The sequence below is a fragment of the Kazachstania africana genome, chromosome 8 (assembly GCF_000304475.1).
Source record: "Kazachstania africana CBS 2517 chromosome 8, complete genome".
Classification (NCBI taxonomy): Eukaryota; Fungi; Ascomycota; class Saccharomycetes; order Saccharomycetales; family Saccharomycetaceae; genus Kazachstania; species Kazachstania africana.
In genome coordinates, this window is record NC_018947.1 from 79335 (window position 1) to 103446 (window position 24112).

General features: G+C 37.3%; 12 protein-coding genes and 1 non-coding gene across 13 annotated transcripts; 5 read left to right on the top strand and 8 right to left on the bottom strand.

Moving 5' to 3' along the window:
• Positions 1 to 36: 36 nt before the first annotated feature.
• On the bottom strand, positions 37 to 1095 carry KAFR0H00460 (uncharacterized protein; the record flags this gene model as incomplete). The annotated part of the gene is made up of 1 exon (XM_003958541.1): positions 37 to 1095. The coding sequence occupies one exon, from the start codon at positions 1093 to 1095 to the stop codon at positions 37 to 39; it is 1059 nt and encodes a 352-aa protein (XP_003958590.1).
• Positions 1096 to 1179: 84 nt separating this feature from the next.
• Positions 1180 to 2898, bottom strand: MET1 (uroporphyrinogen-III C-methyltransferase; the record flags this gene model as incomplete). The annotated part of the gene is made up of 1 exon (XM_003958542.1): positions 1180 to 2898. One exon carries the CDS (start codon positions 2896 to 2898, stop codon positions 1180 to 1182), a length of 1719 nt encoding a protein of 572 aa, XP_003958591.1.
• A 935-nt stretch (positions 2899 to 3833) lies between these two features.
• BET3 (TRAPP complex core subunit BET3) lies at positions 3834 to 4424 on the top strand (the record flags this gene model as incomplete). The annotated part of the gene is made up of 1 exon (XM_003958543.1): positions 3834 to 4424. The coding sequence occupies one exon, from the start codon at positions 3834 to 3836 to the stop codon at positions 4422 to 4424; it is 591 nt and encodes a 196-aa protein (XP_003958592.1).
• A 68-nt stretch (positions 4425 to 4492) lies between these two features.
• On the bottom strand, positions 4493 to 6679 carry GPT2 (bifunctional glycerol-3-phosphate/glycerone-phosphate O-acyltransferase GPT2; the record flags this gene model as incomplete). Its single annotated transcript, XM_003958544.1, has 1 exon — positions 4493 to 6679. The coding sequence occupies one exon, from the start codon at positions 6677 to 6679 to the stop codon at positions 4493 to 4495; it is 2187 nt and encodes a 728-aa protein (XP_003958593.1).
• Positions 6680 to 7006: 327 nt separating this feature from the next.
• Positions 7007 to 8161, bottom strand: KAFR0H00500 (type II protein arginine methyltransferase; the record flags this gene model as incomplete). Its single annotated transcript, XM_003958545.1, has 1 exon — positions 7007 to 8161. One exon carries the CDS (start codon positions 8159 to 8161, stop codon positions 7007 to 7009), a length of 1155 nt encoding a protein of 384 aa, XP_003958594.1.
• A 400-nt stretch (positions 8162 to 8561) lies between these two features.
• Positions 8562 to 8633, top strand: KAFR0Htrna11E. Its single transcript has one exon. It is a non-coding gene; the product is annotated as a tRNA-Glu (tRNA).
• Positions 8634 to 9728: 1095 nt separating this feature from the next.
• On the top strand, positions 9729 to 10916 carry KAFR0H00510 (uncharacterized protein; the record flags this gene model as incomplete). The annotated part of the gene is made up of 1 exon (XM_003958546.1): positions 9729 to 10916. The coding sequence occupies one exon, from the start codon at positions 9729 to 9731 to the stop codon at positions 10914 to 10916; it is 1188 nt and encodes a 395-aa protein (XP_003958595.1).
• Positions 10917 to 12605: 1689 nt separating this feature from the next.
• On the bottom strand, positions 12606 to 13136 carry KAFR0H00520 (CUE domain-containing protein; the record flags this gene model as incomplete). The annotated part of the gene is made up of 1 exon (XM_003958547.1): positions 12606 to 13136. One exon carries the CDS (start codon positions 13134 to 13136, stop codon positions 12606 to 12608), a length of 531 nt encoding a protein of 176 aa, XP_003958596.1.
• A 310-nt stretch (positions 13137 to 13446) lies between these two features.
• On the bottom strand, positions 13447 to 16170 carry CCC2 (Cu(2+)-transporting P-type ATPase CCC2; the record flags this gene model as incomplete). The annotated part of the gene is made up of 1 exon (XM_003958548.1): positions 13447 to 16170. One exon carries the CDS (start codon positions 16168 to 16170, stop codon positions 13447 to 13449), a length of 2724 nt encoding a protein of 907 aa, XP_003958597.1.
• Positions 16171 to 16646: 476 nt separating this feature from the next.
• Positions 16647 to 17789, bottom strand: MSW1 (tryptophan--tRNA ligase MSW1; the record flags this gene model as incomplete). Its single annotated transcript, XM_003958549.1, has 1 exon — positions 16647 to 17789. The coding sequence occupies one exon, from the start codon at positions 17787 to 17789 to the stop codon at positions 16647 to 16649; it is 1143 nt and encodes a 380-aa protein (XP_003958598.1).
• Positions 17790 to 18284: 495 nt separating this feature from the next.
• Positions 18285 to 19349, top strand: CIA1 (iron-sulfur cluster assembly protein CIA1; the record flags this gene model as incomplete). The annotated part of the gene is made up of 1 exon (XM_003958550.1): positions 18285 to 19349. One exon carries the CDS (start codon positions 18285 to 18287, stop codon positions 19347 to 19349), a length of 1065 nt encoding a protein of 354 aa, XP_003958599.1.
• Positions 19350 to 19710: 361 nt separating this feature from the next.
• Positions 19711 to 20694, bottom strand: PEX10 (ubiquitin-protein ligase peroxin 10; the record flags this gene model as incomplete). Its single annotated transcript, XM_003958551.1, has 1 exon — positions 19711 to 20694. One exon carries the CDS (start codon positions 20692 to 20694, stop codon positions 19711 to 19713), a length of 984 nt encoding a protein of 327 aa, XP_003958600.1.
• A 610-nt stretch (positions 20695 to 21304) lies between these two features.
• On the top strand, positions 21305 to 23578 carry AKR1 (palmitoyltransferase AKR1; the record flags this gene model as incomplete). The annotated part of the gene is made up of 1 exon (XM_003958552.1): positions 21305 to 23578. One exon carries the CDS (start codon positions 21305 to 21307, stop codon positions 23576 to 23578), a length of 2274 nt encoding a protein of 757 aa, XP_003958601.1.
• Positions 23579 to 24112: the final 534 nt, after the last annotated feature.

Here is a 24112-nt window from a genome sequence, read left to right on the forward strand (position 1 = left end):
CGTATACTCTGAAGAATATATTTATATAACTTGAAATTAGACATATCTATTTAAAACATTAGTGACTGCTTCATGTACGTCACTCACAGTCATTGTTGGGTTGTTTTCGCCTATGCAATCTCCCTCTCTGTATACGCCCGTTTTAACCAGACAAGTTGACCAACCATAATTAATGGCTCCTGCAATATCACTTGCTGGATTATCACCTACCATAAACACATCAGTGAAAGGTGAGTTTTTTGGGGCAATACCAAGCTCTGGGAGAGTCGCAGGACTTCCGTCTGAATGTTGAAATAAAACGTCTCTCCATCTTATTAATAGGTGGTGAGCAAAGTCATACGTCAGCTTCGTTGGCTTTCCTGTAACGAAGTCAATTAAGGGCTTACCATTATTGGTTTCACAATATAGTTTTCGAACCAGCAATCTAAATGCACCTTGGCCAAATCTATTCAAATTATATGCATTCGACCAAAGCAAATCCTTATTCGAAAAGAATATGGGTATAGATGGAGTTTCTGATTTATCCTTCCGCACCGTATTAAGCATCCCATTTTGACTATTGAGCAAATCACACATTATTTGTATGTCAGCGGCCCAGTTCAATGGATCATTAAAAACTAGTATTGCATCAAATCTTTTCGTATCCAAATTCGATATTTCCTTGGAATACTGCATCAGTTGCTCTCTAGAGAGTGCACTAAAAGGTGTAATGTTTTTGTTATACCTCACAATATCGTACTGATGTACTACGTCCTTAAAACCATAGGCTTCTGCAACTTCTCTAACAGACGGTGTACCGACAGCAAGTACACGATCAAACTTATTAGCTAGTGTTTTAAATGGCGTATGACATTGAACTATTTGCAAAGGCGATATTTCAACATTCAAAGTCCTAGACAATGCTTTAGCTCTTTCTGTTTCAAGTTTACCTCCTCCATTTGTTAATAAGATGTATGGGATTTTTATATCATTAAGAAGGGACAAAGCTTTCGAGGCAGAAGGTATTGGGTTCTTTCCTCGTAGTAAAACACCATCGATATCAAAGACAAACCCAATTGGTTTGCTTGCTGTGCACAATGCCCTTCTTGGAGTCATTTTATCTAGTTAATTTGATCTACATCCCCTCGAAGAATCGTGCAATTCGGCCAAATTTCAATTTTTTTATACTATATACGAGATCTATAAAATGGAATTGATATTACTATTCACTAAAAGCTCATCAAGCTCAACTTCACAAAGTTGATAACCCTCTTTCATATGGTATTTGCAGGAATCATTGAATTCCAAAGCAACCGGATCCTTCGATAATATTCCGACACTTGGACCAATTACGAGAAGACCTGGAGGCCTTGAACCAATCTCCTCAACGACAGATGGCAAATATTTGAGTAGGGTAGTTGTTATTCTTTGATCAGGGCATGATACTCTTTCAACTATAGCTACCTTGATATTAGGGCTCCAATTTGCTTTTATCAATGCTTCTTTCAAAATTTTTACCCTATGCAATGCCATTAAAAATATTGTAGTCCGCGTACTGACATATTCAGGGACGTTTGGAACACCGCCGTCCTTAGACGTACCCGTGCAAATCAAAACCTGGTCACTAACGTTACGCTGCGTCGCTGGAATATCCGCAGTAACTGTCGAGGCTAAAGGAGAAGATATGCCTGGAAGGACAGTTGGTTTAAAGCCATTTGCATGAAAATATTGATGCTCTTCACCACCACGACCGAATATATATGGATCACCTTGTTTCAAACGAACAACCTTCTTCCCATTTTTCAAGGCATGCAAACCCAATTCCAATAATTCCGTCTGGGCTCTTTCTGCATTTCCTGGAAATTTTCTGGCAATAAAAAGCTCTGTATCGCTTGGGACCAGGTCTAAAATTTGCTGTGGAACCAGTTTATCAGACAATATTATATCAGCCGTTTTAATTTCTTTCAATGCGCCTAATGTCAGCATCGATACAGAACCTGGACCTGTTCCAACCAGCGATATGGATCCTGTCTTACGTAATGGTAGTTTCTGTTGGTAATCAGTTGGCCCATCAATAGAAACACTCTTTAATAACGAGTTTCCCTGCAGGTCACTCAACTTTATTTGAGATAAGTCAGAAAATGGAAAATATTCGATGATCTGAGAGAGCCATCTTGTTCTTTCAAACTGTTGATTTTCTTTTGTGGTTTCAAAATCTTTTATTAATTCATTAAATTTATGACTTTCCCAGTTATCACAATCTAAGCCAAATCCCAAATTTTTTCTCAATAAGTCCGTTTGTTTGAACTTATTTGTGAATAAGTCTAAATTGTTCTGAGCTATCAGCTGGTCTCTTAAATGTCCCATATTCTTCACAATCTCCGAAATATTCGAGGGTAATTTATTCACAATTTCCCTTCTTATTCTGTCGTCAAGAATATAACCTTTACCATTAGTGGTTACAGAAATTTGCAATCCGCTGTTACCGGAATCATTGTAAGTTGGAATCATACTAAAAGTAGAGTATTCTGGCTGTTGGTAGGTATTAATAGGTATTCTTAGCTTGATACATTGATCGTATATGTCTTTAACTGTATCTCCTTGATTGTATGGCAAATTGACAATTACTCTATCGACAACTTTACCCGTGATTTGACGTCCCAACGTAGTCAAATATGATAATGTAAATTCTTTTTCGATGAGCTCCACCTGGTTGGGCTCGAATTCTTTTAAAATTGTTTTAACATGATTTGGAGTTGATGGATTAACCACCACCGGGATTACACCGAGACCTAGCAACTTCTTTATTCTCGAATTTGTAAAACCTGCAGAGCAAGTAGATGATCCAGTGCCGACCAGTAAGAACACCTCGCCGACAGGTTTAGTTGCTGTTATTAGAGATAGAGAATCGTGTAACATCTTAACAATTATTTTTTCCCGCTGCTGAATGTGATTCTTTGAGGAGAGACAGTCAGCTTCATCTTTGGACCCAATATTAGGCTTTATATATACCTTATGAGTTCTCAATAACGCTCTTACATGTTTGATGGGCAAAATGAGTACAATATAACTGAGTCAATGCCACATGCAACAAGGCCTGTAATCACGTGAAATTGTAACGTGCCATTCGTAAAAAAAAAAAATACTTGAAGCCCTAATACGCATCACATGACCAACCCTAATAAAGAAACAAATGAAATTAGCCGCCGACGCAGCAACACCAAAAAAGGAGATTATAAGACAGGAGGATGAGATGTGGACCAGTGAGATTCCAAATCATAACAAAAGATACAGACAGGATCATACAGTGGGGACGTTGCTATGAGAAGTCAGTGAAGTTGATGGATTTTCATGAATACGGTGCGTATGCTTTTTCCCTCTGCTAACAAATCCTGACTGAATATTCAGCACAGTTGCATTAATCTATACCCAACAATCAAGGTATGTTCACACTAGAGGAACTTAAGAATGCAGTGTTCTTATGAAGAATTGTTAATCTGAAGTAGCAAAACGGATACCACCCCCCTCATGACCGGTGCTGTTTGTAATCTTCTTTGGTGCTACTAGTTCCTACAATACTGTTATTAAAGCTCTCATGTCTCTGCTGGAGCGTCTTTAATTCGATGGCTAAAATCAAGCAAAAGTTTTGCCGCTGAAGAGACATTCGTTTACAACTATATCGATTTGATATCATACCCCACGAACAGTATCGTTCTTGGAAAATATACTGGATAAAATTGGCTAATACACTATTGGTAAACCTCAACAATATCTGAAGTTTCGAACCTTCTGCAAGCTATAAACCTTCAGTGTACAAAGGTATAATCATGTCGAAATCGATTAATGCATCTTCAATGTCATCAAGTGCTGGGCAACAACAAATCAAAACGTTAAAGGTATTAGGTGAAGATGTCTGGAAAAATAAAGTTGAGAAGATCAATTCTGAATTGTTTACTTTGACTTATGGTACAATCGTATCACAACTTTGTCAAGACTACGACCGTGACTTTGAAAAAATTAACGACGAATTATATAAAATGGGATACAACATTGGAGTAAGAATAATTGAGGATTTCTTAGCTAGAACCGCTTTACCACGTTGTACAGACTTCAACACAACCAGTGAAGTGATCAGTAAAGTGGCATTCAAGGTATTCCTGAATTTAACGCCGACTATTGCTAATTGGTCACAATCTAATGACGCCTTTAGCTTGATTATTTCTGATAACCCACTGTCAGATTTTGTAGAGTTACCAATTGATGCAATGAAAAGTCTGTGGTATTCCAATGTATACTGTGGAGTTTTGAAAGGTGCTCTAGAAATGGTACAATTAGATTGCGATGTTTCATTCGTGAGTGACATTTTAAGAGGTGATAATCAAACAGAATTGAGAATTAAACTAAATAAAGTCTTAAAAGACGAAATTCCTGTCATCGAAGACTAAGTACAAAAAAATCGAGATCGTTAAAAAAACAACAACTAACAAACAATAGTGTCTATTATATACATTTCTTAATCATTCTTTTCATGCTCTCTGTTCCATCTTTCCCTTACTATTGATGTGATCTTTGATGATTCGGCTTTATCCTTGTTACGTATACTGATATCAATGATATCTTCTTCGTCACTGGAATCGTCTGCAATTGTATCACTCGTATAGTCTAGTCTACTATATCCTAAAATAGGCACATCCGATAACGACCCTCTTGAATTCACTCTTGATAATGCATTAGAAACACCTGAGAAAATGGAAGTGAATGAAGAGGAACGACTACGGCTCTTAGCGCGTTCATCATTATTGTAAAATTTAAATTTATTTTCAGGGTTTGCAAAGTTCATTTTGTCAAAATCAGGAAAGACACTTGGGCCATACTCGTTACAAACATTCGTAATTTCAACACTTAAATTTTGACGCATTTTTTGTAGTTGTTTAATTTTGTCGCTTTGATAAAATAACGAAACGAATAATGGCCTCAGAGATTTGAATAAATCCATACCAACTTCACCAGTTTTCAAACTGGAATATGTAGTAAGCACTAGTAATGAGTAAAAGTATACAAATAAAGGAATGTTACCCATCCTAGGAATGAAGTTTGGTATCCAGATCCATCTTACGATAAAATTCGAGGGGTTCCTATTAAAAAGATAAACGAGGGCTAACGAATAGGTTGTGTAAAGTAATGGGGCCAGGACAAGAGCAACAATTAATTTCCAGGTAGCCAATAAATCGACACCTTTTATTTTTACAAGCGATTTTTTAAGTCCCTCTTTAGCCTTCTTCTTAGAGTAAACATGAGCTGTAATAAAAATTGGCGTGAAAAGGACAGAACCTGGCAGAGATAAAATGAAGAATAAGTATAAAGTGGCTAATCTTGTTAACAAAACGATAATACATCTTATTGTTTCCAAGGACGATGTTTTTAACTGTTCAACTTGATGGTCCTTCAAATTCATTGAATATAATGTATCGTTATATTTTGAGACGGCATTTTTTAAATGAATAATTCTTGGTTCATCTTTAAAGGTTGAATAGCCGACAAGGAGTCTTCTGTTTATTTCGAGGATCATAGGAAGTGAGAACTTATGAGTTGCTGGTTCATAAAGTCTTCTAACAGCTTGAATAGTCATTAGAGTGTCGTAGTCAGGAGCATTGACCGTCACGGAGAAAAGAGCGTCTTGAATTTTATCCAAGAGCTTAGAAACCGTTTCTCTTGGATGATTAGCATACGCTAAACCCATTTCATGATTAACAATAATTGGCTCACCGTATTCTACGACGGCTCTTGATCTAAATTTCTGTCTATGGAAGTAATGCAATCCTACAGGGACCACAGAAACGTTCATTGAAGGGTCAGCAGCAGCAGCTCCCAGAGCCATAATTGCCACACCAGCCTTGATTGGTAGTAATGATGGCCTATCATGAGACCCACCTTCTGGGAAAATACCGACACAACCCTTTGTGTGCAAATGATCGAAAACGTACTGAAATGTCTTAGTATTATCAACTCTTGGAGCGTAGTTGAAATTTGTTGGGGTAGATATGGCCTCACTCTTGAAGGGGCTAGTGAGAATTATAGTTTCATCGTCAAGAATCTTAGAAATTTGGGCATTACCTTGATATTTAGGTAAGCCAATCAATGATTTTTCGGTGAAAAGTTTTGTAAATTTTGGGGAAGAGCCATCTTTACAACAACCCTTGATCAACGTTGGTTCATTAACCCTATCAGGAGCAAAAATTTGGATATTAGCATCTACCGGTTTCAAATTATCTTGTATTCTTGGTACGGGAATACTACCTAGACATTTACTGAAAAACCCAACAACCTTATACTTGAAACTGGATTCAGCAGTGACAAAACAGGATTGCCTGGATCTTCCATTCATCAATTTTCTTGTAGTGGTCATCACCAATGTGGGATCGATGAATTGGTTCGCGTGTGGGGCACATACCAATATTGTTGGTGTGCCATTGCTTGGAACATTATAGGTACCACGAACTTTGATCTCTCTGAAAAAAATGGTAAATATAATATTGAATATAAATATAGATAAATCATACAGAAACGTAAAAATGGTCCATGATTCTCCATTAAATGGATTCACATACTCGGTTGTGTGATTAGGGATGTGTGCTTTCGCCGATGGCGCAGAAGAAGCAGAAGTACTCTTCTTAACATCCTCTGAGTTTGATCTTTCCATCAGAGTTGTCATATAGAAAGTATAGAGTATGTCACGTTTGCCAGACACTTTACGGGATCCGTAAAAGCTGCAACCGCTAAATGTATCCTTTCGAAACCTTTATATAGTAAACTATTGCTCGAAATTGTTGGACACATTTTCATGTCCAACCGAAGCCGAAATTTAGGTTTTTACCTTTATTCTGGGGCCAGATTGTTGCAGCATATGTAAACAAAATGAGAATACAAGCATTGAGCTCGAGTGATAGGATCAGTAACGTGAAATCTACTAGCAGTGTATGTATTTGGTAAACGCTGGAATGGGATCGATAGAAGTGTTTTTCGGTCGTCAATTGTGGAGAACAGCCAGAGAACTTTTATTAATTAAGTGTACTTGCTGCTTGGGATCATGTAGGGATTGTGTATCATAGGGATTCGGCTTGGTATAATCGATCCAGTCACCGACAAATTCGTTCAAATCTTGTACTTCGAAGATTAGTCCCGGGTTTAACTTCTGGCAAACTGCCTTCAATTGCATGAATTCTGTTATAAAAGTGCAGCGTCCGTAACTATTGGGCATTTGTTGCACTATTTTGCTTGTCTGAATCGGCATTTGCCCGGTGGAGACTTTTAGAATATTGAATAACGATGGTTTCCAACGCTGTGGAGTGTCAATTGCCAGAAATTTGAAATCGGGGAAGCAGACTTTCATAGCATGGAAGAACTGTAGCAGTTGAGTTGGTATATAGACTTCGCCGGAATTAGGTGTGTTTTCTTTAAAGGCAATTTCGATATATTTTGCGCACCAGAAATCTATATCTTGCTCAAATGACTTGTGTATTTGTCCCTGTGTGTTTTCCATAACAAAGCATTGTTTCCATGAATCTGTATCTTTGGAATATCGTAGCAAATCATGTGATGAATTTTTAAATATGTCATTTAGTAACAAAAAGTAAGTAGGTTCTTGCATGTAAAGCTTTGACCGTAAGCGTGACTCCCAGTTATCTGTATTAGGACGTTCATCGAAAATAGAGCAGAAACTCATGTTATCAAGCAATTGCACGTTTCCCGGGATATTTTTAACAGCAACCTTTTGGTAAGTTACCTTGGTATGTCCACAGTTGTAAAAGGGAATCAACAGGATATTAATCTTCTGGAATAGATCCCTTGGTAACGTTGTGTAGAAATGTTTCATTATGGAATGTATCATCTCGACGGATTGGCTAAGATCCGTGAATACGTTTATGATATTTAAATCAAAAGAAGGGAAGTGTTTCAATTGATAGTTAAACCAGAGCCATTTACTGAGACTATAACTTATGACTGGCTCTAATGGTAGAAGCTCTTCGAAAAAATGGTAATCATAGAGAGACACCTTATTGAACTGATTTTCATTTATTTTTATTATTGATTTTGCATTCACACTCTGAATATGACTTCGCAGCGGAACTTTATGTATAGACCTCCTGAAGGAAGAACTTATGATAGTGAACCGTCCAGGCATCTTCAATTTGAGTAGTAATGCTTCTTACTTAGATTAAGCATTGTTGAGCTTTAGCAGAATCCCTAACTAGCACTTTTTTTCTCGAGCTTTATTGTTATTAACTCCGAGAAACACGACGCCTGAATGAAATACTTATAAAAGTGAAAAGGTATTACCATTAGAAGTCGAGAGATACTGAGTAAATTAAGCTAAATATAGCTGCTCGTATGGTCTGCATGTGAGGCCTAGCTTGGAGATAGTAAAAGTCCAACAAGTCTCATCTTGTGGCAAGTACGCACAAATGACCAAGCCAGGCTGAATTCCAGTACTGTGAAAACATGGAATGGTGTTATTTTGAGATGATGTTAGAGAAATATCTGGATTTAGATAAGGGAAGCAGTTAATTTACCAATTTGCAATATCCGATGTAGTGTAACGGCTATCACATTACGTTCTCACCGTGGAGACCCGGGTTCGACTCCCGGCATCGGAGTACCTTTATATTTTTTTATTTTTTTAAAAATCTTCGAATCTTTTTAGCCCCATGCTGTCAATGATCCAGATTCTATTCAAGATGGGCAACGGTAAAGTCTAGAACATATTCAATTCAGCCCGTGCGGTCCCACGACCTAGCATATGGCTTGCCTTTTCTTCTATTTCAACCGGAGAAATTCCTCGTTTCATGTTGTTCCGAACTATTTACCGTCAAGAAAACACATTTCCTAGTGGGAAATTTGACTTTTTCTCACAGGAAGAAAGAATTCTTCAAACAAGGAACAAAGACTTCAGGATTTGGAAGAATGAGACAATTCCCAGTGGAGAATGAACGCTCAATTTTTGACTATTTTCCTCGAATTAATCCTTTTACATACCCGAAGAATGTCATTGGAAATGGAGGAGTTAGTGAGCATCTACCACATCTCAGCTATCTCCATCGGTCGTACAACCGCCGCTTCTCCTGTCTGTGGCATTAGAAGAGATGTACAGACCCCCCCCCCCTCGTCGCGGAGGACAGTATTCCGGACGGAGACGTTGCGCCGAGCCTAAAAGGAGAGAAACAACGCAGTGGGAGTCGTTGAGTTCGGAAAAGGAAGATCCAGCAGGAGCAACTAAAATTGATTGAAGTCTTTTCCATCCTTCAAAGAACCAACGCCGTGACATGCGGACAACCCATCTTTCATGCAGCTTCTCCTTCTGTCTGGAAAAAGTCGAATCCTCGAGCACCCCACGATGGATTGTCCCGTCAGCTCTCTACAGACGTTTCTTCGATTATCAATAACTAGGAGTCAGTTGGAAATTTTTCCCCAGCTTTAGAAAACAACGAGATGCGAAGAAAGTCCGAGGCCCCAGAAGGAAAAGTTCTCGAAGGAGTGCAAGAAAAATGGTGTTATTTTTCCAAATCTTCCCAGGCCTTCTACATATTACTTTCATAGTTTCCATCTTGAATTGAGTCACATTTCATCCGACATATATATGTAAGAAGTTTCTTGTAACTTTCCTTTTAGTCAGATCCTGTAAGTAAAGTAAACCTTTGAAATTATATATCTAAAATCTTACTACATTATCAAAGCAGAGAAACTGAAAGGAAATGTTCGTTTCAATACCTTCTTCAGGTGTGACGGTACAGAGGAGCCGTTCTCATAATACTGTAAACAGCTCGGAAAGTAGTAATGGTACCATGTCCACCATGTTACCGAGCATAACAGAAACTGTTACTTACAACGGTACCACAAATAATAGTTTTATCACTGCACCAGTAGAATATACTGATCGTGCTCGTTCAGAGATTAAGAAGAGGCTGCTCCCGAACACTCTGACGCCAATATCATCATTTCATGACAACCATACATTATATTCCACAACAACGTCATCATCTGCATCCTCCTATCAAACGAGTATATTCTCAGCTCCAACTTCCATTGTGGGTACGATCAAACCAGTCACAGAAGTGACGTTGGAAGAGGCAATTCCAAAAACGTTCAATGATATGTATACATCAGAAACGCTGTTAAGTTCACCTCTATTGAGCAATGGACGCCCCAATTTTACAAAAAGAGAATTATTATATTGGGAACTTAACGATATACGGTCTCTGTTAATTATAGAGAAATTAAGACCAGAATGGGGGAACACATTACCGGTTGTTTTAACACCAAATGCATCATTATATTTCAGATTTCAACTACTTCCGTTGTGCTGCCCTGATGAAGTTATTGTGTCTACATTGGTGGGATCCGAGCTTTATACGGAGGCCAATTTAGATATGGAATTTAAACTAAGTAGTGCAAGATACATCGTTACTAATGCAAGAAGAAGACATTGCATGTTGAATGGTGGACATGTAGAGAATATAATGACGTTGAGTAAACCAGAGTGGAGAAATATAATCGAAAATTATCTACTAAATCTTGCAGTGGAGGCTCAATGTCGATACGATTTTAAGATACGGTGTAGTGAATACAAGAAATGGAAAGCTGAAAATTCGCAGAAGGGGATAGTAAAGCCAGAGATGCCACCACCAAAGATGATTCCTAATCCTAAGACTAGTCTACTGAAAAAGACACTATTGAAAAACTTCCAATCAAAGAAGAAGCCCTCTAAAGATGAACTAGAAGTAGAAGAAGCATCAGAAAGTTTCAAGCACGGGAAGGTTACACTAACGAAAGACGAGAAGTTGTTAATTTGGACACAATGTCAACTACAGGTATACCAAAGAGTTGGACTCGATTGGAAACCGGATAATATCGCAAATAACAATCATACCCATAATGCATAAAAATACGGAATTCTAGTAAGTCCGCCCAAATTTAAGTATTCCCCCCTCCATAGCGCTGAACGCGCCTTGCGTCGTATATAGATATGTAACGAATCCATTTTAATTACATATATTCATTCATTGATCATCCCATTCATTTGCTTAAAATAGGCATTGCGGGTCATCCGTCACCATTCAATTGCAAGAAAAAAAAAAGCTTGGTTTCTAAGGGAGAGGTGTCAGAGCCATACGCACACATCGCTAAAAATATATAAATAGTGAGATGATTGCCCAAATTATGAAGAGATGACTGTAGTGGCAACAAACAAATCGTTACAATAATAAAGCAAATAATCATGGCAGTGGAAAAGATCATCAATATACTTTTGGGTAAGTAGAGATTATAGTATAAATTTTCTCACTAGATAAGTTTTACTAACTAGTTACAATATGTAGCAATATTTTTACCTCCTGTATCAGTTTTCATCACATGCGGTGTCGGTATCGAGTTACTGATCGATATAATCTTGTGGATACTTGCGTGGCTCCCCGGCGCTTTGTATGCATTATACCTTGTTTTTGACAGAGAGAGGTGAAAAGGAAAGGGTATGAAAGAAAGTTTGTATGCATGCATTAGCTATTTAGTAAAGTTACTTACCAAAATAAAAAAAATTATATTATTATATCTTTTTATTTGTCTTGTAATTTATTCTAATTAGATTAGTCAACGCTATAGTTTTTTGACTTCTCTTCTGTCTGTGTTGCTTTGATTTTAAATTAAAAATCAACAGTCTTACACTATGGTTACTAATTCTTAAACAGTATAGCAAAAAGTCGAGTAGATCGACCATTAAGATGGGTAGAAGAATCAAAATTATCAAAGAGCGACAAATTCTCTGTATGATGGGGAATGCATATGTATATGAGATAGCAAAAATGGACTGCAATGCAATGAGAGAGTAATTAGTGATATAATTTGAAATTGCCATTATTTTTGTTATATGTTCTAGCAAATGAATTGTATATAATATTGCGATGGGGAAGTAGAACACACCAAAACAAAAAAAAAATATGGGCAAAGAGTGAATGGTAGATAGTACTATTAGTACATATATATATATATATATATATGTACTTTATTTGCTATCTATTGGATGCTACTGAAAAGAAAATACCCATATCCTTTGTTCAAGTGTGACTAAACCTTGTTTCGCTATGATGTGAATAAACTTTCCATCCCAAACCCAATACGTTATAATTGCATTTTGTTTGCTAATGATTTAAAGGTTTTCTGAATCTGTCAGCCAAAAAGAAACGACAAACTGGTGGCCACTGGACGATGCACGGGTATGTCTCGGCGTTAATCATAGGGCGAGTGGCCAATGGCAGCCATCGGCAGGGCCATCACTGCATATCTCGCTTCTCCGGTGAATGCAACCGGAATTGAAGACAATAATACCCGAAATCTCGTTACGGTGACACAATAGCCTAATCAAGCAGGCCGGCCCTCCCGATTGGTCGAGAAAGGGAGGAGGCAGCAGCTGCAGTTTCTTTTCTGCTTTCTTTTGCGCAAACGCTATGGGTGTTGCGCCACCGTGCGGAAAGCTATCGTGACGCGAGGATTGTTCCGCTGCACACGCACATTTATTTTTATTCTACTCTGTAAATGAATATACAGTGTATATAGGTGATGGGACTACTCTATTTGTGTTAAGTTTTTTTTTTTTTTTTTAATTCTAAGGCCTCTTCTTCTGCAAGGGGTTCTTCGGGGAGTGTAGTCAACTTTTCGCCACACGTGACCGGCGATTCCGAAAATGGCAAACCAGTGGCAGCGAGTGGCTCTTCGATGACAACAGCTGTTGTTGCCGATGTAGCAGGTACATCACCAGAATTACTAGCACCTGAAAACAACTGCGAAACGAATATTTTTCCTATCTTGAAAAAACTGTTTGCACCATCTGTAGCACTAAACTCGGGCGATAACAAAACTTTATTGTCCAGGTCTGGTATTATTGACCTGATAAAGTTCTCTTTACTTTCCAAATATAGTAGTGCATTCATTGTTTCACTTATATCAAATTTAGATGCTACCATAATCGCTTTGATTGTATCCTCCTTAACTTCTGGAAACGCTTGAGCCAACTCATTTATTAAACTTTCATTCTCATTAAACTTTGTATTAATTTCCTCCCATTTACTTCTCTTTAATTTTTCTATCACAGTGGTATGATTACTCGACATTCTTGATCTCTATGTTCTATCCATATCATAGTTAATTACTTGGTTACGGGATCGGTCGCACTTGCAGATTATTGTAAATATACATATGCACATGTTCACCCATACCTTATACGGTCACAAAATGCGTTACTCTCATCAGCAGCAGGGACTAGTAGGACAAAAAAGACAAAAAAATTGAGAATATCCGCAGTGTTATAAATCTGTTTACCATTATCATTAATATTATTATTATATTGGGTCTGCTTGTGAATATTATCAAAAAATATATATATTAAGAATTATAAAAATGAACCTTGTGCTCACTTGATTCTTAGACATTACTTTGTAATTCTAAATCTTGTGAAACAATCGTATAGTCTCTTCTGTCAAACCATTTGCTCCAGCTGAAATTCTCTTCATAGTCTGAACTAGTATTGCCTTCTAAATCATCAATTCTTGGTGGTCGCCATTGTTTCAATCTTAAAGAACTTAGGACAACACTCACTGAACTGCAAGCCATCGCTAAACCAGCTACCATTGGATGCAATTGTATTCCCCAAGGAACTAATACTCCCATTGCAAGTGGAATCATAAACATATTGTAGCATAAAGCCCAAAATAAGTTGAGCTTAATTCTTCTATACGTGTGCTCACATATATCAAGAGCATACACCAATCTTTTTAATTCATGAGTATCTTGATGTATCTCGTCATTACTCAGAATAACAATATCGGAAGCTTCCATAGCAATTTCTGTTCCTGTGGAAATTGCAACGCCAATGTCACTAGTGACTAATGCAGGTGAATCGTTGATACCATCACCAACAAAGACAATTCTGCCCTTGGTATCCTGTAAATTTCTAATTATCTCGCATTTGCCATCCGGTGAAACATCATAGTAACAATTATTTCTTTCGATATTCAATTTTCTTGAAATTTTCGTTGCAGATTCTTTGTTATCACCAGTTATCATATATACTTGGAATCCACGCCTTTGTAAAAAGTTAACTATCTGAAGTGAATCAATTTTAACTTCGTCTGTTATCTCAAATTTACCACATAATGTACCATTAATAGTAATAAATGATAAAACGTAACCGTCTTCATTTGGTATGTCGCTTGTTTCAGGAAACAATAAATGTCCTGAGCCAAGTTTTATTTCATATTTCTGACCATCAAGCTCACAAGAACATTTGATACCCTGTCCCAGGACAATCTCACTACTAATCACAGTAGCATCAGTCTCAGTGTCACGTAATTTACTGTCACAATATGAGACTATACTTTTGGCTACAGGGTGCTCGCTTAATAATTCAGTAGCTTTTATTAATTTCCAAAAAACTGATTCCTCAAAGTTAATAATCTCATTAGTATATTTTATGAAATTTACCACCTTCATGTTTCCCATTGTCAATGTACCTGTTTTGTCAAAAATAAATCCATGGATATCCTTTGCATTGAAGTTTTCAATAACGTTCGAGTTTTTGAACAATACACCATTTCCAGCGGCAATTCCTGTACCAACCATTATTGCAGTTGGGGTTGCCAGACCTAAGGCACAAGGACACGCTACGATAATGACACTGGTAGATATCTGCAATGCCGTAAAGAATGGGTTCATGACATCTTTTCTATAGTGGAAAATTATTAGCCATCCTAACAAAGTGACAAAGGATAAGAGTACTATAGTTGGCACAAAAATAGATGCTAATTTATCAGCAAAACATTGAATTTCAGATTTCTCTAACTGTGCGATCTTCATTATTTTGATTATATTCGATAATTTTGTATCCTGTCCAATTGAAGTTACTTTAAATTGAATGTGTCCCGGCCCATTTATTGTACCACCAATTACAAAATCATCTTCCTTTCTATAAACCAAATTCGATTCACCAGTTATGAGGGATTCATTTATTTCTGTATCTCCTTTCGTTATTACACCATCTGTTGGGATTTTCATTCCAGGTTTGACATCCACAATGTCATTGATCTGTAAATATTCAACAGGTATTTCAGTTACCGCATTTCTTGCCTCTACCAAAAAGCAAGTTGATGGCGTTAGGGAAATCAGTTTTGCTAGAGCACTTGAAGTTTGTGATTTTGCCTTATTTTCCATTAATTTGCCCAATGAAATAAATGCGATCAACATTACCGATGTGTCAAAAACAACCATGGGAAGTTTTCCTTGTACTTGAGAAGTAGATGCCAAGTTAATGTTGTAAATAATAGATACGACTGAAAAGCAATATGCTGTAGTTGTTGATATACATATCAAAGTGTCCATAGTGCCTGTCCCGCTTTTTAACGAATTCCACGTAGCTTTGTAAAAGACGCTGCCTATTTTAAATTGTACAAAAGTTGCGACTATAAAGCCGATAATATCACGATAATATAACCCCTTCAAATGCTCTGTCTCCATGTATGGAAAAATTCCCTTTGAAACCATTGATGGAATCAGCATAGGCAAGCCCATGTACAATGTCATGGTAAGTACGCCACATAGGCATGCCTTCAGACATGTAGATTTCCAAAAAAGCGTTTCATAGTATTTAGACAAGATTCTCAGTTGAGACTGTCCACCATCACTTCCAATATGGTCTGTCACCTCGAGTATTGCATCGAGGTCTGTTTCAGACTTGATAAGGTCAATCAAATCCCGTATCCCGATTTCCATCTGATTGAACCGAATTGAAAGAATATCAACACCAACTAGTGATGCCTCTTTAATAAGAGGATGAGAATTCAAACTGACAAGCTTCTCTTGTACTCCTGAATAGTCACTTCTAATAATTTTCAGTTTGGCCTCTTTGACATAGCGCGACTCATCCTCTAACACTGTGTCACTGATCACTCTACAGCCAAACCCACAGTCTTCTACAATCTCTTTGAAATTTACGGATTGTTCCACATCACTATCATAAACGATAATCGCTTCATTAGTTACTATCGACACTTTACAATTATTAATGTAATCGAGTTTATTGATTTGCTTTGTAACAGAATTGACACACACCGCACAGGTCATGCCTTCGATTGATAGCTGGCATTGTCTCATGGCATGTATGGTCTGTCAATATAGTTTGCAAACCTTAAATTTTTCGAAAGCTAACAAAAGAAAGCGTCTTGTCACTTTTATACTTTTAATAAAAAAAGGGTGTATTGACACTAAACTTTTCCCCATCCGCCGAAAAATCAACGATATCGGCGGCTAAATTTGCGGGTCCCTGAAACCCTAAAGAGAAGTGTTAGGGTTACCCAATCCAAGATGCTGATTGGTCCAAATGGCTAAACTGAAAGAGTTTGAATTTAAGCAATGGCTATAGCAAACTAGTAATATGCCAACGCAGTGGCATATTACTATTGCCAGGATAACAGTGGTCTCGCAGTAGCCTTAAGATAGTCACAGCGTTTTTTCATGATGTCCGATGCAAAATAAATGAGCATACCGTTCATGAAGAAATATTCATCCTGGACGCTTTGACAGTAACTACATGGCTTATCAACAATTATTTACACGAATAACTAAGTTATTTACAAACCAACAATTTTCTTGATTTCTTTCAAGTTTGCCTCACTGATCTCTCTTGCTCTTTCACTGCCTTTCGTTATTATTTCTAGCAAATATTCGGTCTCCTTTAAGTATTGATTGTATAATTTTTTTGGTTCCGTAAGTGAATCAATGACTATGTCGGCCACGTAGACTTTGAGTTCTTTGAAACTGGTAAATTGCGCTATGTCATTCTCAACATCCTCGATTGTACGACTCTGTAAACCACTTACAATGTTGATCAAGTTAGAAACACCTTGTCTTCTGTTAGGATCAAATTTGAATTTTTCATTAAACAAGGAATCGGTCTTCGCCTTCATTATCTTTTCTCTTATAACACTTGGCTCATCATTTATGTAGATTAATGACATAATGTCGCCACTACTCTTTGACATCTTCTTTGTTGGATCAGTCAAGCTGAAAATCTTTCTTGTTGGCGTCAGTAAAGTTTTTGGTAATGGTAACGCATTACAATTGTAAAATGAATTGAATTTTTCAGCAATAAATCTGCACATTTCGAGATGTTGTCTTTGATCTTCACCTACCGGAACATGGGTAGCTTTATAAAGAAGAATATCTGCTGCTTGAAGCACTGGATAAGAGAATAGCCCCAACTCACAACTGTTCAGTTCATCACTTTTTGACTTCGCTTTCCACTGTGTCATCCTATTTAAGTATCCCATTGGCATCAAACATGAAAGTATCCAGAACAGTTCACAATGCAAGCCACCAACCGAGCTTTGCCAATTCACTATGCAGTTGTTTGGATCGATGCCAATTGACAATAGACCAGCAATTGAGTTAATTCTTAGATTTCTGAACGTTTCCACGTTATTGCGTTTAGGAATCGTTAATGCATGCAAATCTGCCACACCAAATACTGCTCGAGTGTCTGCTTTCTTATAATCATTCAATTGCTTCCACGTCTGCAGGGCCCCCAAGTAATTACCCAAATGGAATTCTCCCGTGGGTTGTATCATACTAAAAACAGTTGAGTCCGATGGAATTGGTAATTCTTTCACATCTCTCGGAAGTTCTACACATGTACTTGAGGTAGCATATTGTTTTTTGGATACATGGTTTAGAGTTCTTGGTATCGGTATTCTTGGCCTGATGTTTTTCCACATTAGAAATATTTACGTTATCCATATGTCGTACCATATAGGAAATATTGGTATTTTTTTTTCTTGAATGTTATATCTAACGCTAATGGAGGCTCTCTCCAGTAAGCACTTCTCAAACTGGGCAGTGCTTTATTATGTGGAAACAGTAAGAAAGTATACTATTCTACTATTCAATCTTTCATTCTTAAACCATGGCCTCGTAAAGATTTGCTTTCCGAATGTGATCGAAATATTACAAGTTTTGTCTCTACCCTTGTCTTCCTCTCAGTGAAATATATAGGAATCACAGTTTGGATTGCAATGGGCGTCGTAAGTAACTCATGTTACACTATAGTACCATGTTACTGCGCCTTACTTGCCATTGCACCTATGCTTCATCATTTTTCATGCTTATTAATTTATTATTCGCAGTATATAGGAAGGAAAACTAACCTAATCGAAAAACTTCGACTCATTAAGTAGCATGCTCATTTGGTGAAAGGAAGGTAGTGCGGCGTCATGTCTATCCAATTAGCAAAATCGCTCAAGCTACAGAATGCCAAGACGTGGTCAGTAGATTATAAGAAAGCACATCTGATAGATTGTAATTTACTAGCTGTTGCATCGGCAGATCATAAAATCAAAGTATTAGATATCAGGGATGTTGATAATATCAGATTAAATGATGTACTGGATGAAACCGTGCATAAGAAAACCATTAGATCAGTGGCATGGAGGCCTAACTGTTCTTCATGGACTCTTGCGGCCGCCTCTTTTGATTCTACAATATCCATTTGGAATAAAGAAGAACCAGTAGTAGATTATAATGATAGTGATGCGGATGATGTGTACAATCAAGACGAAATGGAACTATTGGCGATTATTGAAGGGCATGAAAATGAAGTCAAAGGTGTGTCGTGGTCTCATGACGGTATGTTGCTCGCAACTTGTTCGAGAGACAAGAGCGTTTGGATCTGGGAGACTGATGAAATGGGAGAAGAATATGAATGCATTTCTGTCCTACAAGAGCATTCACAAGATGTTAAGCATGTAGCTTGGAATCCCTTTGTAAATGTGCTAGCTTCTTCCTCGTATGATGATACAATCAGGCTTTGGAAGGAATTTGACGACGATTGGGAATGTGTCGCTATACTAAGCGGTCATAAAGGTACTGTTTGGTGTTCAGATTTCGAGATAAAAGAAGTAGAAGGTGGAATTTCACGTTTATGTAGTTCAAGTGATGACGGCACTGTTCGTGTTTGGAAATATATTGATGATAATGACGATGAATATGGTCAACAAGAATGGATCTGCCAAACAATCTTGCCAAAGGTGCATGAGAGGACTGTTTACTGTGTGTCCTGGAGTGAAAACGGACTTATTGCCAGTACTGGTGCAGATGGTAAACTAGTCATATACAAGGAAACTGATGAAGAAGGGACTTGGGAAATTCTTGCGAAGCATGACTTGTGTCATACTGTTTATGAGGTCAATGTTGTCAAATGGATTAATCTGAACGGCACTGATATGTTAGTTACTGGTGGTGATGATGGTTATATAAATTTATGGAGTGTTAATACCTAATTATAGTAAAATGTATAATTTTCAGAAACGGCTACGGATTACGATATAACAATAATTTGTATAGTAAATGTCATAAGCTTTCTCAAATAGAAACTCTTGAAAGGTAATGAAACAACGATAATCCTAGAAAAGGCAAGTGGGCCTTGTCGTATAGTAAAACTATGATGAGCGGTAATCTTAAGTACGGTCCCCTCACGATTAACAGATCAGGAAAAATCAGACACGCACTGGTCGTTAGTTCATAAGAATAAACGCGCTCTCTATAATTTCAAAATCCTTGCAAAATGTCTTTGCCCAAACTTTGAAAACTAGCGTCAAAATACGCGTGTCGTTGTCAAAAAATCAAAAGACGTGGTATGCTTCATTTGATTGGCAAGATTTGTTGAGGATGGCATTTCTGTCTACAAAGGGGACATTCGGGCTTCTCATTACACCAGTTCAAAATACAGTCCCAACAATATAGATGCCCGCACGGAGCACAGCTTGGATCAACAATTTTTGATAGACACAGAATACAAGTTCTTGAAGCTCCTTGTATGAAAGTAAACAATGTATCGTCGTTAAGGTCTATTTTATTGGTTTTGACTTGTTTTGGCACTCCGAAGATCGCCTTCATATCTTTTTCCCCACGAGAGGTATCGATGGAGAGCTTTCTGAAATCCAATTTATCTTTCAGTACGTTGATCAATTTGGAGGAATTTTGCAATAATAAAATGTAACCCAATACCTTATATGTGCTTGAATTTTTATCTCTGAAGATTTTTTCAGTTGCAGTGATTTTATGACCAAACGCATATCTCAATCCAAAAATTCTTCTAAATATATCATAGTATGCACCTTTGAAATAAAAGAGCATTAAGTGAATATCTAGTACAACATTGAATAGGTCCTCAAATGAGGATAAAATCCCATTTTCGTCAGTTTCATCATTTTTTGAGTTCCATCGGTTAATCAATTTAGTAAAAAGGTAAGGTGACAGACAATATGAGAGAATAAATAGTAATCTCTGATATCTTTTAGCTAGGCCAGTACCAGGCCTATTGACTATGAAAATATCAGCATATTCTTCTCCCAGTGTTCTCGTTTTTTTTATAGTAGTCAGAAAGAGGTAGAGCATTTTGGCAAATAGAGTAATCTCTCTTGGATATAAATTAATGAAAAGCTGACCTTTTACCAATTTCAAAAAATTATTTAACTTTTCTATCAACAGATTAACGATCTGGTCATCCTTCTGATGTGATTGAATTATACTCGCAGCATCAGCGAACGGCAATCTTCGATCATTAAGATCATCACGATTACTAGTGTTTGCTATTTGATTTTTGAGGCCTTGTTCCTCAGGCATATCAAAACAGTAGAGAGCGACTTATTATGGCACGACTTTGATATTGGTAGCTGGTTTACGTCCTCTAGACGACGTTGGAGTGTTCAATATAAAATGTACCTAACCTTTTTTCTATATCGATAAGTAATATAGAAGTTGCCGTAAGGTCACGTGGACCAATATTACACTTGATCACTATTTCAATGTAATGGTGTGCTAGAGGACCCTGCACTGGTTAGAAACGGTGCCACAACTATGGCTATAAGGTAGTGTTCCATGAAACTGGGTTACTTTCGAATACGGGACTGTAAGGTAGTTCATTCGTCCTAGTAGACGACAACTATCGACCCCCACAATGATACAGAATAACAAGGATTGACAAAAGAAGACACTAACTACTATTCGTAGCTGTTAGGGGCATATGTCCCGGGATTAGAAGAAGCGCCGTATTAGCCTCTATATATTAGCATGGCTGAGATTGGAGATTTTATATCACGTGACTCATTCAGAATATTTTGAGGCTTACTTAGATGAGCCAATTTATTAAGTGTGGATTATAGCTTCCATCGCAGCAATAGCCCTAATACAGAGAGAAGCAAGATATTGTGGGTTCCACCGGTCAACGAAACTTATGCCCAGCGTTGAAGAAATTGAGTCTGTCAAGGAAGACCAAGTAGGGTTGCTTCATCAGGAGGACTCTGAAGTTTTGTCGGTTAAAGAAGGTAATGAAGGCAACGACGATTCTTCACTAAAGCCCGTCCTCTCTCGAGATCTCGAAGAGGAAAATAAAACAGACGTAGACCCAGTTCTACAGCAATACCATTCAGCATGTCAAGCGGGTAATATAAAGACCGTGAAAGAAATGATCGACTCTCAAGTTATAGATGTCGCTAACGACTTTAATGCTGATGACAGAATTACTGGATTACATTGGGCTTCGATCAATAATAGATTAAATGTCGTGAAATATCTTTTGTCAAAGGGAGCAGATGCAAATTTTAAGTCGAATAATTTAAGTGCTACCCCATTACATTGGGCCGCTAGATACGGGTACGTTTATATTGTGGATTGTTTGTTAAACGCTGGTAAGGCAGATCCTACGATTACAGATGATCAAGGTTTTAATTTGTTACATTTAGCCGTCAATAGTTCAAATATTATGCTTGTAGCATATGTGCTATTTTTCGTTGTCAGCAAAGGCACTATGGATGTGGATACAAGGGATTCGAAGGACAGAACACCGCTATTGTGGGCGTCATATCAAGGAGACTCATTGACTGTATCAATGCTTTTAAAATTTGGTGCCAACTATAAATTAACTGATGAAACTGGATTCACGCCGTTGCATTGGGGTGTGGTTAAGGGCCAACCACATGTACTGAAATACTTGATAAAAGAAGGGGCAGATTTCTTTCAGAAAACTAATGATGGCAAGGACTGTTTTACCATTGCCAAAGAGATGAATACTCAATATTCTTTCAATGACGCTTTAGCACATTCCGGTTACAATTTGGATGGTTATCCATCTAAAAAAATATTTAAGACTTCATTTCATGCAAAATTGGTTACATTTTTAATTCCATTCGTTTTTATGGGTCTTACTCTTTCGTTATTTGCTCATTTGAATCCTCTTTTTGCGTTGTTAATCGTGGTCTTGATTGGACTGGCCTGTAACAAAGCAATTAAAGAATTTATCCTGCCTTCATATGTGACGGATAATCATTCCACATATAATGTGACGGTATCAAAGTCACCTTTTTTGGCAGGTATTTTTTTCAGTAGTCTTGTTTGGTTGACAATTGTTTATCTGACGAGAATTTTTTTCAACGTGGAAGTATTTTGGGAGAACATTTTACAAAATTTTGTGCTCGTATTGAATTTACTGGTAGTATATTACACATTTCTTCATTTGATCAAATCAGATCCGGGATTAATACCAAGCAATGATGATCACGAAGAGATTAGAAACGTAATTCAAGAATTATTAAGCATTGGAAAATTTGATACGAGAAACTTCTGCATTGAAACGTGGATAAGAAAGCCTCTCAGATCTAAATTTTCCACGTTTTACAATTCTACAGTCTCTAGATTTGACCATTATTGTCCATGGGTATATAATGACATTGGATTAAAGAATCACAAAATTTTCATTTTCTTTATTATATCGGTTGAGATTGGTATCTTAATCTTTGTTTGTTTGACAATGAAATATTTTGATTTCTTAGAAGATTATTTTGAAGACAAGAAAAAATTTTCATGTGGCATCTTGGGAGATGATGAACTATGTGCAGGTTTAATATTTGATCGTTTCAGTTTGCTCGTAATGACCTGGTCACTCATTCAATCTCTCTGGGTCGGAATCTTAATTATGGTTCAATTCTTCCAAATATCAAGAGGTGTCACTAATTATGAGTTTAACAATTACGTGAAAGAGTCTAAGACAGGCCATAGGCATAGCAATACTCAACCAAACAATGACTTTTTCAATACGACGCCAGAAGAATTAAGACATGAAATTGGAGACACAGATGAAGTGATAAATGGTAGCGAGAGTGTACCAGATTCGACGAGAACTAATACACACGCACATTCACGGTCAGTATTTGGTTTTTGTTGTAGATTGATTGGACTGGATCAATGGGTATCAATTATCAAAGAGACTATTGGATTTGATTCAGACGATAGACAATTTGCATTTTCAAAAAAATTGAATATTCCTACAAATTATGGTATAACACAAAATTTCAAAGATTTTTTCTTGACAAGTGATACAAAAGCACCAATTTACAAAAGAATATTAGAAGAGCCAGTAGCCTCGAAGGCCCTTTTGAATAATAAAGAAGTTGATTACTTTGCGCTGTATGAATTTCCTGCTCTAGAACATCGCGACAATTCCATGGTGTAGAATACTCGAAGAACTTGGAAGATATAGTATTTCATGGCGTTATAAATATCAGAGATATATAAAATTGTTTAAGTGATGTAACGTGAGCACCTAAGTACAAGACATTCTCGTGAGTCGGGCCCTGTGCTAACGATGCGATGAAAGAAAATGAACGATTTCGCTCATCATGGACAAGAAATTGAAAGAGAGTGTCGATGAAACTTAGCAGCATGTTAATATGGTGGGAGCACCACAAAGCCTGATGATTTTTGGCGCGACAGATAGGCTGATGATGGTTGTCGTTGTCCCAATTTTTCTTTTTTTTTGTTTCTTTGCTTTCACTTCTGAGCCATGGATATGTTACACAGGCTTAAGTTCGACATTTAGCCCTCAGGGATTTGCGAGGGAAAATGCTTGAGAATGAGAAAAAAATGCATTTAGTGTTGAAGGCACGGTACGGTTGTTTTTGCTGGCAGATTTTTGATATCTCGAGAGAAATTGAGTAAGGGAGTGAATTCAAGTAGTTTGGGATAATATTTCTTCAGAATGTTTGTT